The following is a 15,983-nucleotide window of genomic DNA, read 5'->3' as shown; positions in this document are numbered from 1 at the left end:
TTAAAACTGTATCTAAAACTCAAGGCACTGCTAGAATATAACACAAAATTCTCATTTACTTTTACTGTTAATGTTTGTTGAGGTGAAATGTCCTTCAGCTTGGATGAGAAGGACCTGTAGTGTACAAATATACAGCACTGACGCATAAGAACAAGTACTCAAACTCAGTGACCATATGAAGTCAGCAAATTTATTTTTATTTATTTATTTATTGTGTCCTACACACAGCTGTAGCTGACTGAAATGAAAAATTAAAAAATAGCACAACATGGATTAAAGACCCTGAAAACTTTTAAAAATAAAAAACATTAAATATTTATGATTAAATTAACAACAAAGCTCATTTTTAAAAAAGTATATTATTAAACAATCTATCAAAATGTTGTAAAAATTTGATTCAAATGTTGCTAGATCATGATTGGTCTATAAAAGTATGTAACTTCACATTGTACCAACTGAGCCCCGCACGAAACAGCAAAAAATACAGAAATCTCTCAGTTGAAATAACCAAGACTGTTGTAAATGTGAGAAAACAGTGTGTTCATTGATGCAGGATCTCATCACTCAGAGTAAGAAGCTGATGGAAAAAAATAATAATTCAGGGCCTTTAAAGCTCCCACTGCACCTGGATAACATGACGATTTCATTCCTAACAGTGTCTGAGTTGAATGTTCCCACTGCATGGTCAGTATATAACTGTTGACACCATCTCTCAGGTCCTATAACTCCCAGTGCTTTTGTTCTTGCTGTTACATGTTTTTTCCACATATCTGTATATGTGATGTGTGTTCACTGAATTTTATTTATCGTGTGTGTTAATGTGCGAGTGGTTCTTCCACCCAGCTCGATTGTTCTTCCTGACTTTCTCTCCAGCTTTCCTTTGCTTTCCAAGCCATTTGTTAGTGTGAGATGTTTACTGCTTTGACACATCTCTTCTCATCTGAATTTCCATTCTGCTCAGAGCGACTGGTGCTTTAAGACTGAGACTGAGTGAGGCCAGTCTTCAGAATGATCATTCACTCAGCTTCGATCAGCATTTGAATATGATCAAGTTAGCACGCTGCTCTTTTTCTGTCTCTCTCCGGCTGGACTGTTACGACCTCTAGAGCTCTCCCTGTACTCCATTTGCCCTTTTTTCCCTCCATTTCTTCTGATCTTTTGTTATTAATTAGTTTTAAACTTCCCTTTTGTTCCCTTTTTGACCCCCGTGCCCCTCCTTTTCTTTTTTTTTCTGTGTAGCAAAAGAAAAAGAATGAGAAAACAGCAGCCAGCAGATTCAGCAGCTCTCCTAATCTCAGGGCTCTGGAGGCAGCAGGTATGGGCGTGGGCGTGGTGGGTACAGGAAGTGGGCAACCCCCACAGCCCCCACCCCCGCCCCCACCCCAGCTCAGCCGTCTAGAGCCCATCCCCAACTCCCCCCTCCACCACCTTGAGCTCAACTCCAACAAACCTCTTCCCCCGCCGACCCCTCCCACCGAACCCAAGAAATTCATGAGGTGAGACCTTTTCAGCCCCGACGGGCAGCAAGCTGGTCAATCCATGCATCAATCATCCAATCACAGGCCTCTGTTTAATTAGAAAATCCTGTGGATTATCGAGGTTAAAGCACTTTTACTCAAACCTGGATTGTAGCTGTATTTTCAAATAATAAAAACAGCAGAACTCTGTTGTTTCTGGCTTTGTTAAGAAACTTGTCAGTGGAACAATAACTGATGTTTTACATTTCCATCCTTTCCTGCCCTTTCACAAACCATTAGGAGCATGAGATCATTGTCATCACGAGCTGCAGAGTGTAAAATAAAAACTTTCAAACGCTCCAACGTGTTGTAACTGACCATTAGCTTCACTCCCAGTAACTGGTGTTAACATCTGCCAAGCTTAACATTCTCACACGTCATTATAGACCTTACAGTGATTACAGTGGCAGATTTTACCATCAAAAGTCATAAAAATTTTTTAATGATTTCAGACAGTGTTTGACAAAAGCAGGATTCTCATTTCTTGCTGATAACCACCAGTTTTACCGGCTGTAATGACAACACAACTGTCGCTAGTAGAATTTATCAGCTGTAGCTACTGTAGCTAGCTAATTAATCAAACACCTGAGTTGGTTGAAAAGTTGGTTGAAAATGTCTGTGACTGACTTATGTTTCATTTTCAAACAAGAACTTTGTGAAAGGGTCTTAAAATGCACTTGATGGCTACATCTATAATATCATGCTAATGCCCCAGACAAATAGTTAGTATTCTCTCCAACCGATGATTAGTTAGATAGGAGCTATTTAGTTCTGATATTAACAGTATGATAAGAACAAATGTTAGATTAAACTTGTTTCGTTCAAGCAGCTGAACTTTAATTAGGTTTCATACTTTGACAAGCAAGTCAGAGGGGAGTTAAATGTGTTACTGTTCTTTTCCAACAAGTTTCACTTTTAATGTGAAAAAAGAAAAGGCTACACCTGATGAGGACGAACTGATGTGTTGATAAATGATAAACTCCAAAACTCAAACTAGTTAGCGAGACATGCTAACGTTTGCAGCTTACACTGGAGCAAACAGTGGATTTATCACTTTTTCACGTTTTAGTTTGGGTGAAACAAAATTAAACCACCAACCAAACTCTTTACATATGAACTATGGCTCTTTATTTGCTTTTCATTTCCCGTGTGAAAACAATAGTTAATAGTTTGTTTTATCCGTGAACCTTTACCACATGTTTAATACTGTAACCATGACGACGAAGGTCCTCTGACTTTAAGGAAGTACATACAGTATTTCAACCCAAACCGCCATCTTTTCCTAAACCTAACCAAACTGTGATCGTTCCACAGACTCGTGGTTGAGTTTATTAATGTTACCATGACGATGAAGGTGCGGTACACCTCCTGCTGTTCCTATGGGCCCCTGCACCTTGTGGGCCCCTCTGGTAATCCAGCCATGTTTGACAGGTGCTGTGCCTGCTTGTGATTGCAAAGCTGTGACGGTACAGTTGCAGGGGAGGGATTAAGCGAATGGTCAGTTAAAACATAGTCCTGAGGTTTACACTGTATATAACAGTGACTGACCCTCAGTTCGGATTAAAGGACACGACTGCATTTTCCTGCTGAACCTCGGAGACATCAGGAGCATCACAGCTCTTTCAATAGGAATAATGAATATTCAGACAATAACATTATAACCTGAACAAAAACACAAGACTTCCATATGCGAGTGGAGCTTCAAAGAATGGCCTTGGAATGCAAAAGGGGCATGTTTTTATTTTTTTATCTTTCCTTTCCACAGTTGTGTGTCCGTCAGTCTGAACATGTTAACAGTGTGCATGCCGTCTCCCTTTTCTGAACAGGAAGTTACACAACTTGCTGTGAATGTGTGTCGTAGCTTTTTGTTGTTGCATTGTGTCATTTTGTGATTCTGTTTATTTTTTCATCCTCATCCTCATCTGAATTCCAGCATGTTGCACACGCTGCACTTTACCTCCTCAACTCCAAACGGGATGGATTATTTTTGTACCAAGTAAATAAACTCTTTTGTCAAGTGATTTTCTAATGAAGTAGATATTGTCTTTTGCTATCATAGACAGTCCTCTCTGTGTGTGGTGGTGTCTTATTTTGAAAACTCTATGGTCCAATAAATGCTTCTCTGATTGGTCGCTGTGATGTGAACTGATATGATGATAATTTATCCAACATGTAGTGTGTGTATTTGCATGCCGAGAAGTGTGTTTTAAAGCATTGCTACTTAGGTTTATAGCATGTGTGAGTGTTTGTGTGTGTGTGTGTGTGTGTGTGTGTGTGTGTGTGTGTGTGTGTGTCTGTGTGTGTCTGTGTGTGTCTGTGTGTGTGTGCATGTTCTGCTGCATGCTTCGCTGGTGTTTCTGTAAAGACAAGTCATGAGATGGGATGGCTGCTTTGCAAAAGCTCGGGACAAACCTCTGTTGTCATGGGAGCCACCTTTTGCTGTTACACACACACCACACACATACAAATGTTCTTAAAGGTGATCCAGGTTTTCTGAAGAAACAAAAAAACACATTAATACACCTCGGTGCTATTGGCAGGAATGCAGGAGCGCTACAGCAACACACACACACACAGACAACAGAGCCAAGCGGTGACAGTATGGGGTCAGATATTACAGATCTCCTTTGAAATGTTTTCAGACTCTATTAAATGGTTCGTCCCTCTCCTCCCTACACGCTCTTTGTTCTTGACAAACATTTCCAGTTAGACTGATCGCTCTGCCCCGACACTAACCCCGCTCCTAACAGCTGACTGATCAGCGGTTTGTAAACCTGACCCGCTGAAAACACTGGGACTTAAAGTCTTCATCGCTTAAACCCTTGAGGAAGCTTTAATTAGATGACAAATCTTATTAAAATTAATTAGACTAGAATCTTGATGCATATTAATGTGCCTACAAACATCCAGACATTAATGACAAGGCTCAGTTTAGTTGATACTGGGGCTATTAGCACTGATGGGAATGTGATTCAACATAAATACAAGAGAGGAAACAGAGGATGTGATGGTGCTGAGTAGAGGTAAAGCTAGAGACTCGTTCTGGTCACTAATAGATAGTAAACTGAGATCAATGTCTTTTACTGGCATGGACATTTCTGCCCAAACCAACCCTCAGTCATTTGTTTTCCAGTGAATCAGATCAGTACAGTATGTGCTGTCACCTGTAGACCTGTACTCACCTGTAGATTGTACTGAATTATAGAAATTACAGTCAGGTATCTAAAGATGGCATTTAATACTTGGCCAGGCTTGTTTACTCTTTTATCAAGTATTCCCTTATCTAAATTAGAATTATCCTAATTTTAGATTATAAGTAATTTTTAAGAGAAAAATTAGAACTGATGCTTTTAAGTAATTTTGTTAAATATAACATAAATAAACATATTTATATGTGTTTGTTTTTGGTATTGTTACCAAAACTTAGTTATCATGTTGGCTGCTACTCAAATATTGTACTGTAATAAGCCATTAAAAGTAAAAAAAAAAAACCAAAAAAAAAAACGTGTAATATTATCAGTGTGGATTATGTGGAGATGCCAGTTTTGTGCAGTGAATTGATCAGAAATTGAATTGAGTTACGTTTGGCTAAAAATCATCAATAAAGTGAAGATAAATATGTGGCTCCTTACCTGAAATTAAAAAAAACAAAAACGTGGCTGCATAAAACAGCTGTAAACACTAAAGACTTTTACAATTAAATGACTTCTATCATCCAACATAGTGTATTGTATGTTGTGTTGCATGAAGCAGCAGAGTAGATATTCTCCTAGATACAGTGTGACTCAAGTTATCTGTGATCTGATCCCTCAACCAATAAGGTGACTAGAAGAATGTTGTTTTACACTGACGTCTTGTGCACAGATAATAATCCAAATCTGCACTTTCTGCACATCTGTATGTATCAATCAGCTCACAGTACAAATATTAATAAAGAGCAAGTGCAATATTTTTATTTAATCGTAAATAAATGCTGCAGTGTTTGTGTAGTATAGAAATTCTGTATGTAAAGTACTGTATATATTACAGTGTATGTTTTATAGAAACGGTGCTTTGCTTTGAGTCTGAATTGGGACCATGTTCAGTGTAAACATGATTTATCAGGCTGAACAAATGAGGAAATCGTTGTGGGAAGTCATTGACTACTTGAAGCACAGAGAAAAAAAAATTACCCCCCAGCATTTAAACATTACCCTGGGGCTATGGGACTGTTTGTTTGGGAAGTAGCCAATTAAAAAAGCAGCAGTGGCTCCAATAGTTGTTTGTTTTAATAGATGCACAGGCTCAACCTCAGCGTTCTCTCAGGAAACGTGTTGGTTCAGGAAAAAGCTCCAGCTTCATCTCGTCATACTGTACACATTTCACTTATTCACATTTCCCTTAAAAAAATACGGATACTGTGTCACGTACTGATACTGAGTCTCTTTGTCGTCCGTAAAACACTGTTAAAGGCTAATTACATGTTATAATGTGAGCTAATACAGTGCATGATGTACCAGACTAGATTAGTGATACTTGGTCCGAAATGAACAAACAAACATATGTAAAGCTGTGTCCATATTCCATACGACAGTACTTTAACAAAAACAAAAGGCCTACTTATTGTCTTCTTTGGAGCTTTTAACCATATCTCAAGGTCAAAGTGAAACTGAAAGCTCCACGAAAGCTATTAAAAGGTCTTTTTTTTCATTTCAGTAAATTAGTTTCTTCCACTTTCGACTACAATAGCTTTAAAATGAAGTTAATTATAATGATTAACGTATTATCAACAATGTGTGTGTTGTATGCAAGGCTGGATTACCAAGCAGGCAAGACCAACCCCAGGACCCCAGACCTCCAGGGGTCCCATAAACCCTGGTGTCTCTGTGTGTCAAGGGAACTTGCCCTACTTAAGTACAGCATCAGCTGGGCCCTGCGTTAGTATAAAATCTTGTGAGCCTGTTTTGTAAAATCCAGTTCTAAAATCAGCATTTTCATATGTGAAGCTGAGTTCCATCAAAGCACCAGAAAGGAACTGACAGAAAACCTGGGGCCTGGTGTTATTCCAGTGAAGCAGCACTGGTTGGCTTGTTTGTGCACTGTACTTCAGGGGGGCAACAACAGCTTGTGTTTTTTTTTGGGGTTTTTTTTGCCCCAGAGGCTACGAGCAGGTCAATCCAGCCATGATGATTGATAGTATGGAGTTGGGACACAGCAGGGACTCACTGGGTCCTGACTATGACTTTGCTGCCCCCCTGTGGACAGATTAGTGGTTTACACATTCAGATTCCTGAAAACCCTCAGATTGGCTTTATGTATTGATTCACATTGCTTTAATAACACTGGTGCACAGGAGGAGATGTGCTGTGGTGAGGGACCGTAGCCAGTAACAGAGAAACAATGGACTGTGTCTGAAATGGAAAAACATTAGTACTTCTATAAGTTAAAGCACATAACACACAGAGGGGATAAAAGATCGCCAAACTAATTTTTTTTTTTGCTGTCAGTGCAGCAAAAATACCACATTCAGCCTGTTTACTTTGCTGAGTGCCTTAGTTTTAGAAAACACTTACAACAAGAGGATCTGCACTGAATAATAGGTTGGAATATTAGGATATAATAATATATTCAACTTTATTATTTTAAGAAAATAAGATGTAGGGACACTGCATCACATTTCAGAGTCAGATTGTAGGTTTTGTGTGAAAATCTTACACTATAAAGTAAGTAGTAACTATATCTGCCAAATAAATGTAGTGGTGTAAAAAGTAAAACATTTATCTTTGAAATCTAGTGAAGTATAAATCAGCATGAAATTAAAATGCTCTTGTAAAGTACAGGTACCTCAAAATTGTGTAGTACAATTACTGCCAGACACTGTCCCTGTTGATCTTTCAGGCGTGATTAAGACTAAACATGTGAAATGAAACTGTGGATTATTCCCTGACTTTTTTTTCTTTTTTTTTTTGTCTTTGATTTTGTTTTTCTTTTCGTTGTGGCGGCTTCCCGTCCTGAAGCCCTCCTGAAACAAAGGACTCTGCCATCGACTCCCCGGACGCCCAGCGCCAGGAGTGGTTCGCTCAATACTTTTCCTTTTGATTGACCACAAACCTGCAAACACAAGGATTCAGCATGTCGACCAAACTTAAAAAACAAATGAGAAAAACACAGAAAAAAAAAAGAGAAAAAATGTTAAAACTATTTGTTCATTGTCATTGATAGGTTTGGGGATCAATTCACTTTAGATTCAGTCAACTGAAGCTGTAATTCATGGTTTGAGAATGAATTCTCATTGATCTGTCAATGAAACGCACAGAGCCTGATGTCATTAATTTTCACTTTGGTAAAAATGTAATGATGATCCACTTCCTGTTGTTGGCTGAGGGGAAACTGAATTGAACCCGATCCTGGCTGTCAAACGTCATCACTCTGATCTGATTCGATTGCTTGATTATCTCTTGATTGTTTCACTGTGGACGAGTTTCTCTCTTAGTACAGTGACAATGATCATCAATATGTTTGATGTTTATTTTATTTCTTTACTTCCTTAACTTATTTTGCAGTTTCTTGAAACTAGAAAAAATGAGTGGTGCGTCATCATGCTGCTAATTGCCATTGTTGGACTAAAGTAAGAAATACATATATAAAGAAATATACGGTAGGTTATTGTGCTCTCTCTGTACGTGGGCCCACTGCATACAGCATCTTAGACTAGGAGGGCTGATCTAAGACCAGTTTGCCTCCTCATTTATGGTGATATTTACATGGACCTGATCCTAGATCAGTTACACTGCTCTGATATGCTCCATGAATACAGGCTCTGATTTTAGGACGGCACCATCATGGCAAGTTTGTTACAGCTGCATAGAAGTTTCAGCAGATTTTGGTAGAATATTAAAACCTGTTTGTATGGTTGTCTGTCTCAACACAGATATAATGATGTCTCACCAATTTTAAAAACAAAAATAGCATATTTTATATTTATATTATAATGTGTATGCTTAATAAATAATTATTGTGACATTTACTCATGTTTGCTTGTCATTTATTTGCATTAGCTAATTCATTACATTTCATTTTCTTTTCTTTTTTTTTTTTAATTAAAAATGTCAGTATTTTAAGACATGTAAGATTGCAGAAGTTCATTAAGGACAAATATTTGAGTTTTAAGTAAATAAATAAATAATGAATTAGTAACTGTTTTGATAATCATTTCTGTCACTTTTCAACCAGCAGTTCCAAACATCAGCTGTTTAAAGCTTCTGGTATGTTTTTTTTATTTTATGCTTTTCTTGTGTCATATTTGATTTTTGGGTTTTGGACTGTTGCACAAATATAACAAGCAAATTCAATACAGCGTCTTGGGCTTTGGGTTATCACAGCAGACGCCTTTCACCTTTCTGCAAATCAGTGGATAATGAGAAGAATTGTTTCCAGGCATTACAGCAGGGTCCAGTCAACCATTAAACATCTGCTTCATTTGTTGATGATGAACTGATGCAATTTCAAGGTTCTGCGATGGTAATGATATAAATAAATCATACACAAGCTTATTAATGTATTGTTTCATTCAGATTTAACCGTTTCTACAAAGACAGTGCAGGAGAAGTGAGATGGCGAAGGACCAAATATTCCTACATTGAAAGTGCAAAGAGATCTCCAAAACACAGTCACATCTGTGCGCTGGACAGTGATGTCGTGTTATTGATCTTTTATAAATGTTTTTAAAAAATAAAATATAATAAAAATGTGACTGAGGAAGGGAGAAGAAAAAGGTAAAGAAGCTACTTCTAGTCAAAAAGAAACAGGCAGGGACAACAATGGCATGGTTTGCTTCACCCATCTGTTCAAACCACAATGAAATTTAAAAGTAAAAGACTTGTTTTATTTCTGAATTGTGCTCATCATGCGTTAATATCCCACAAACAGGCTGTAGACTGAGTCTCTGCATGAACTTCTAGCAGTCACCATCAGAGGGCGTGAGAACCTCTTCATGAGGAGCTTTGCCGCCGCTGACCCGGAAGATAAACAAACCCAGACTCGCTTCCTGTTCGGCGGAAGATGGCAGCTCCGGGCGCCGGCTCTCCGGGCCGGCTGGTCCAGTATGTTGTCGTCCGGTCGGATCTGGTTCACCAGCTGTCCTGGCCTCTGGGGGCCGTGATAACTCAGGCGTGTCATGCCGCTACCGCCGCCATCCACCTGCACTACTCGGAGCCGGACACGCAGCGGTACCTGGCGGAGCTGGACTCCATGCACAAAGTGGTGCTCGGGGTAAGCGCGACGCGTCACGCCAAACTCCGTTCAAATATTCGTCACTTTAGAGATGCCTGCATCGTCAACCAACCGTACAGCGGTTATACTGTAATAAAATACAAAATGACAATGTGTCTTAACTACTTGTATCATCCGGTAACACTTATTTACTATATTGTGTAACTTTTCGACCGGTTAGCTTCACTGATGCTGCTTCACAGTAGCTGATTAGTTCACATGTGCCGGATCATAGAAATAAAAAACAAAGCAATTTTTTAAAACCTCAGGTGCTAGTTTGGTGTGTCTGATTAGCGCCGAATTGACTAATTATATCTACAGATTGTACCGAGGTGGCAAATTATTTTCTAGCAACGACAGGTCTGTGCTGATTAGCTATTTATATTTTAAAAGTCAAAATTTCCGAATAGGGTTTCGTTTTGACAACAATTTCTCCATACGAGATCTACCACTTCCTGTGTCTGAAGTCAGTTAACCTCTAGGTTAGTGAACTGACCTGCCTCAGTTTATCCCAGCCAAAGGATGAAGCTTTTCAGCACAAACATAACAAATGATAAACTGTTTCTGGTCTAAAATAATCTTCTCTGTATATGTGTATTTATGATAGAGGTATGTAACTCATAAACTCTTAATATCTTGGCTTTATTGTGTGTGTGTGTGTGTGTGTTTTGTCCGTAGGCTCCAGATGAGGCTGCCCTCTCCGCTCTGTCAGAGAGTCTGACTCAGGCTGGTGTGTCCCACAAGCTTTGGATCGAGCAGCCGGAGAACATCCCCACGTGTCTGGCTCTGAAGCCGTGTCCTAAGGAGACTGTCCAGCCGCTGCTGCGCAAGTTCAAACTCTTCAAATGACTTGCTGTCAAAAGGCCGTGTCCACTCATGCATTGTAATGTATGTGAATACTTTGCACCTAGCGTTAGGAGAAAGGAGCTTCACTTCACTGAATTCTAAAATGAACTGTGAGCATCACATCTTTGGTCTGTCGCTGCATCATAAAGATTAAAATCAGATCATGTGCATTTTCATGAATCTTGATTAATTTGTTAAAGCATTGGCAGACACAGCAGTAGGCAATGTATTGTCCTACAGCACATAAATGCAACTCAGTACACAAGTTGTATTAATACACGCACTATAAATAAACCCTGCACTGTATGTATGATGCAAAAACAATCTTCATCTCACCAGGTGTGTCATGGTTTGGGTTCAGTATTATCACACCGCTAGTTCTTTATTTGAGGATGGAAAATGTGTGGCTTGTCTTTATTGTGCTGTGGCGTGAGTTCAGGAAATGTTGCACTTTCTCTTCATTCATACGCTCATTCTTTTGTATATGAAAGCAGTTCTCAGATTACACAGCTCTCCCGTCACCTCTGAACACTGTCTGTCGGACTGAGCTTTTTTCACCTGTAATTTAATATTGAAAGAGAAATTCATATCGTAGCTGTTTATACTTGAACACGCTGATGCCACAGTAATACAGAAATCAGACTTTACCATCTCAGTGCCTGCTCAGCAAAGGAGCTGCAGAAGTTGGAAGTTTGCAGAACCAAACTTTTACTATTAATTTTAGGGAATTTAAAGTACCAAGTTGCAGCATGGTTCTCTGAGAGGCGGATTTGTTTTTAACAGAAAACACTCCGTGCTTATAAAAGTATCATTTCACTGCATTAAAACCTTATATTTTCTAAGCAAACTCCCCAAAATGATTAAAATGAATAACATCAAAGCCGTATTGTGTCAAATTGCAAACATTGGACAACGACATCAGGGTGTAGCCTTTATTCAGTTGTAAGTCAATGAGTAGAAACATTTGTCTTTAGTCGACAGACATGATAAGGATTTTAACATAACACCCTTGAGCCTCTCCTTGAGGTCACAGCTAATCCACCTCTCATACGTAGATACAGGACGCAGAGCGAATTCCTGTGGCTGTTCATACCCAGAGGGGTTTTTAACCTTTCCCACAGTCCCGACATGATGGGTCTCACAGCTGACCTTCACATTTCACCTCATGTTCTGCTGTGAATTTAAAAAAGGAAAAAAAAAGGATGAAAATGAAAGACATCCTCCCGCCAAGACCCAGCAGATAATTGTCTCCTCGTCCGTTTGATTAAATATAGCAGCGTTCATCTGCGTGGTGTGTTCCCAGAGCTACTCAGCTGTTCGTCCAGCAGTTCAAGGTATTCTTCTGGCTTCAGTTCCAGCTTCAGCCTTTCTGTGGAAAAGGGGTAAAAATAAAGGGAGGCCCTTGTCAGAATTCAAGGCACAGAGGTCGTCTCAGATACATGCTATCTAGTTCAATATTAGACAGTGTGTACTTCATGTGTATGTGTTTGTCTTTTTAAATGCGATGACTTACACAGCTCACGATAAATATCCACTATATATAACTATGTACAGCTGACTCACACTGTTTGAACCTGTATGTTCGGAGATAACACAGTTCATGTCACTGATAAATCAGTGTCACGGTGTGCAACTAGTTCAGTTTAGTCCACTTCTATTTAAAAAAAAACCCTCTGAGACACAAATATATTAGACAGTGAAGTAAATCCTAATTGATCAATCAGTTATTAAAATGATTTCTGATTCATTTTCTGTCAGACGACTAATAATTCAAGCTCTACGCAGGAGCAACCGTCTACAAGCAAAAAGACAAGTTACCTAAGGTCTTCTCTGACAGACGTGCTCACAGAGGACCTGTCGCTGCTCTGCTGCTCTGTTTGCATGAGCTTCATATTTCATATAAATAACCAAAGACATAACAAATGAAGGGAGGGACATAATCTAAACAGGAAGATGTGTGGGAATCAGGCCAGCTGAGGGCGCAGCGGCAGGAAATGAATTAAGAGGTGATTGGTATAATGTGGGTGAGTCCTCTGTTGCCTTCATAGGAAAGTTGCAGTTACTCCAAATGTTTTTATAATGAGACGCCACGAGTGACTTGTTTTTTAATTTTCCACCCCCCTTCCCAGGCATGTTATAATGAGCCGGCAATTATTAAAAACGTAATAAAACAAAACAATTATTTAAAGAAACAAAACAACAACAATCAATCATAAATCAGCTCCGAACAGTCGGAATCCAAATGGCTGCTTTCATGAGTCATGTGCTTGAACTTAGAAGTAAGAAGGAATGTAATTGACCAATCAACATGTTACGCACAATGTAATTACTTACTGAGTATTTCCCAGAATATCTCCTCAAGACACGCCCATGTGCACACTACCCTCGTCCTGACATGTAATTTCACCACAATACTGAGAGCACAATGTATACGGGAGGCAGACTGCGGCCATACAGCCAAGGAGATTCATGGCACATATAATATAGTATAACCTTTAAAGCTGCACAGCTGTGTGAGGGTGAAACCGTCCGCGCCAGGAGAGGTGCAGTTTACAGCGTCTGACAGAGCAAAGTCCATCCAAGTCTCCAAAACATTGTTTCACACAACTGCATTAAATCTGGATTCATTGGTATTTTTACATGAGCGATGTAAGAAGCCCAGTTCTGCAGGAGAAACAAAATCCTGCCGGAGAAATGCTGAATGCGGCCGGAAACACAGGAGAGTCGGTCACTATTTATTATGTCATGTGAAATAACAGCAACATACATTTTCAAATTATTTAAAAAAAAAAGATGATCAACTCCGCTCTTGTACCTTGCAATAAAAAACCTTTAGACTTTTATGTGGTGAGAGATATGAGCAGTCACACACTCCACACTGTCCTCGGCAGGTTCAGCACATCAAAAAGGTTGCTGGTAAGTGAATCAATATTATTTAATTCCAGTTGGAGAAGACGTTATCAGCTCGTTAAGCTTTAACCGAGACCAATGAACCTTCAGCAGCGTCAAAAAAGTTTAGTAACTCAGAGGGAGTTAAAATTACTCCCTGCACTCAGCAGTCATTCATCCTGTGTTTTCAGTTTTAACACCGACACCACCTGTGTTGGAGATATCTGACCCCAGCCTTTAACTTTCTCAAGTGTCATTACGCTTCTTCCAGCTTGCAGCAGGCCGGGCTCGCACTTGTTGGAACCTAACTCCCCTTAATTGTGCAAATAAAACTTAGTTACAGTGAACTGTTACTTGGTTGTCTTTAATAATGAAACACAGGAGACTTTTTCTCAGTGCAGGGGCCAGAATAGGCTGGTTTTCAATCTTCGTCTTATACCCAGAGCGTAGTGAAAACCGAACATATACTGAGACTGAAATAAAGTCCTGCAGTAATCACAGTATGCTGAAACAGAAGGCCGACAGATGCTGAGAGGGCGCGACCTTCTTAAATGTGTTAAAAAACACTTCATTACTGGTTATCAAAGCCGGATTACGACAGCGGAGCACAGATGTGTAAAGGGCCCCCACAACGGACACACAGGTGCAAGATGCCGACACCGAAAGAGACACGAAACAAGCACGAAGAGACACGAAGCAGCTTCAAAGGAGACGCGGTCGACACGGAGCAGCCGCAGAGAGACACAAATCGCTGCGGAGCACCGACGAGCAACAGCTCAGAGAGACGCAACCACCACAGAGACGCAACACAACATACAGACACAAAACAACACAACAGCGGGGTGTGGAGCATGTGGCCACGTGTGTTTATGTCTTATAGATTTTGTCTCTTTGTCGGTCTTTTTTGTGTCTTTGTGGTCGTCTCGTGCCTCTTTGCGATCATCACGACCTCATTTGTACCATGTGACGTCACCATTTGTCGTTTTTGTGTTTCTCCGCTTTCTCTCCCTTTGTGATGATTTAGTGTCTGTTTGTGGTCGTTGTTTTTTTTGGACTTTTTCTAACAAGGATCACGAACAGCCAACTCAAACAGAGGCTCCGGCCCAGGGCCCTCTGACCCTTTGGCCCCTGGACCTGCGCCCTGTCGGCCTCTTCTGTACTCCACCCCTGCTGATTCTCCTGACATCCACTGGACATGTATGCCTTCACTTGCTGATTCTGCTATTTGCACAGGTGTGACAACTGATCAATTAAAAGGGGACATGGGGGGGGGGGGGGGCTCTCCAGGTTGCACAGGTATGGGGCCCAGACTTTGGTGCTACGCCACTGCGTCCACTCCATCTAGTGTCCTCGCATCACGTTTCCCGTTCACCCACACGTCTCCTCGCTGACCTGCGGCCCACGGCCTCGTCTCCTTCACCTCCTCCACCTCCTCCACAGTGGAGGCTCCTGCCCGCTGCCCTCGTCGCGAACGCGCCTCGACGCTCCGCGGGAACGAGCATCCCTGTTTGTTTGTGTTGAGAGGTTGGAAATGGCGGAGAGCAGAGACCAAAGCGATAACTTGGGTTTGCAAACGCGAGTGCGCCGTCATTGAAACGCAGAAACCACCCACAAGTGATTCTCGGAGTCGCTTGCGATTTGCTCCTGCCGATGGGATACAAGTCGGACACGGCGGAAAGGGATTTTTTTTGGAACAAGGTTTGGATTTAGCAAGGTGGTTAGCTAGCTAAGCTAACCGTGCTAGCAGCCTGGCGTTAGCTAGCCTCAAGTCGTGTGTGATTTTAACCACGCAGGCTTGTTTGTCAACATAAGCTGACGTTAAATTGCTAGCTAGTCGGCTAACGTACAACTTTTGCTCGGGTTTCCACGCAAACCTACGTGGGTTCATAACATGATCGCCACAGCTGACCGCAGAATTATCAATCCAAAGTAACAGTGGATTAAAATAAAAAAAAATAAAAAAGTCAGACATCTGACTATCCTTGTCGCCAGCGAGGAGTAAGTTAAGCCTGTTAGCTGGGCTAGCTAACTGCTTTGTTTTACGCACAGTCCAAGCTGCCGTTTGCCTGGAAATAAATCATCCAGCGTGACAACTTCCAGCCAGACCCCGGTGGAGGATCGTTATTAACAAGTTCAGCGGACGACAAACAGGTAAGACACACACACACACACACACACACACACACCCCGCAAATGCATGACAGCATGTCAGCCTGACAAACCGTGATTGAACTGGCCGCTGCAGCGGAGGGGAGGATGTGCTGCGGGCCTCCAAACATGCCTGACTCATTGTTGATTTTTCCACATAACGTTACTACAATTCCCCCGACGCCGCCTCCTCCAGCTGAACACATGACGCGCAGAGCTCCGTGGGACGTCTCGCCCCCTTCTCCACCTGCAGATGGAGACGTCCGGCCGCTCTTATGTAAGACAAGCCCCCAGGTGGCCTCCAGGTGTCGCCGCAGCGCCTCGGATTCACCT

The 15,983-nt window shown here is 41.0% G+C and overlaps 3 protein-coding genes and 1 long non-coding RNA gene across 10 annotated transcripts in view; 3 read left to right on the top strand and 1 right to left on the bottom strand.

Moving 5' to 3' along the window:
• The window catches only part of fam184ab (family with sequence similarity 184 member Ab), a 128,554-nt gene extending 120,031 nt beyond the window's left edge, over window positions 1–8,523 (top strand). For 2 of the 4 annotated variants that reach the window (XM_071467906.1, XM_071467904.1), the window contains exons 22-23: window positions 1,240–1,496; window positions 7,514–8,523. In XM_071467906.1, the coding sequence (XP_071324007.1) occupies window positions 1,240–1,496; window positions 7,514–7,595 (339 nt within the window). In that variant the 3' untranslated portion in view covers window positions 7,596–8,523. The other 2 variants (XM_071467907.1, XM_071467908.1) reach the window with 2 other exon arrangements.
• Window positions 8,524–9,525: 1,002 nt separating this feature from the next.
• Window positions 9,526–10,937, top strand: ptrhd1 (peptidyl-tRNA hydrolase domain containing 1). The gene is made up of 2 exons (XM_071467909.1): window positions 9,526–9,767; window positions 10,446–10,937. The coding sequence occupies exons 1-2, from the start codon at window positions 9,558–9,560 to the stop codon at window positions 10,614–10,616; spliced, it is 381 nt and encodes a 126-aa protein (XP_071324010.1). The 5' UTR covers window positions 9,526–9,557; the 3' UTR covers window positions 10,617–10,937.
• A 596-nt stretch (window positions 10,938–11,533) lies between these two features.
• On the bottom strand, window positions 11,534–15,927 carry LOC139612382 (uncharacterized). Its single transcript, XR_011686524.1, has 2 exons — window positions 15,725–15,927; window positions 11,534–11,982 (listed from the first exon to the last, which is right to left on the bottom strand). It is a non-coding gene; the product is annotated as an uncharacterized lncRNA (long non-coding RNA).
• The window catches only part of ncoa1 (nuclear receptor coactivator 1), a 52,328-nt gene continuing 48,897 nt past the window's right edge, over window positions 12,553–15,983 (top strand). For 2 of the 4 annotated variants that reach the window (XM_071467903.1, XM_071467899.1), the window contains exon 1: window positions 12,553–15,653. The gene's annotated coding sequence lies outside the window, so the exon portion shown is untranslated. Of the gene's footprint in view, window positions 15,654–15,846; window positions 15,928–15,983 lie in introns of all 4 variants that reach the window. The other 2 variants (XM_071467901.1, XM_071467900.1) reach the window with 2 other exon arrangements.

This window comes from Trachinotus anak, unplaced genomic scaffold (genome assembly GCF_046630095.1).
Source record: "Trachinotus anak isolate AG129_WGS33_773 ecotype Australia unplaced genomic scaffold, CSIRO_AGI_Tana_v1 ptg000031l, whole genome shotgun sequence".
NCBI classification, from domain to species: Eukaryota; Metazoa; Chordata; class Actinopteri; order Carangiformes; family Carangidae; genus Trachinotus; species Trachinotus anak.
The sequence above is the reverse complement of the archived record's forward strand: the minus strand, read 5'-3'. Positions and strand labels throughout refer to the sequence as shown.

Bases quoted from the DNA above. Each gene is read 5' to 3' on its own strand.
- ptrhd1 (XM_071467909.1), top strand. From the start codon at position 9,558: ATGGCAGCTCCGGGCGCCGGCTCTCCGGGCCGGCTGGTCCAGTATGTT. The intron at 9,768-10,445 runs GTAAGCGCGACG...TTTTGTCCGTAG, and splicing joins TGCACAAAGTGGTGCTCGGG to GCTCCAGATGAGGCTGCCCT.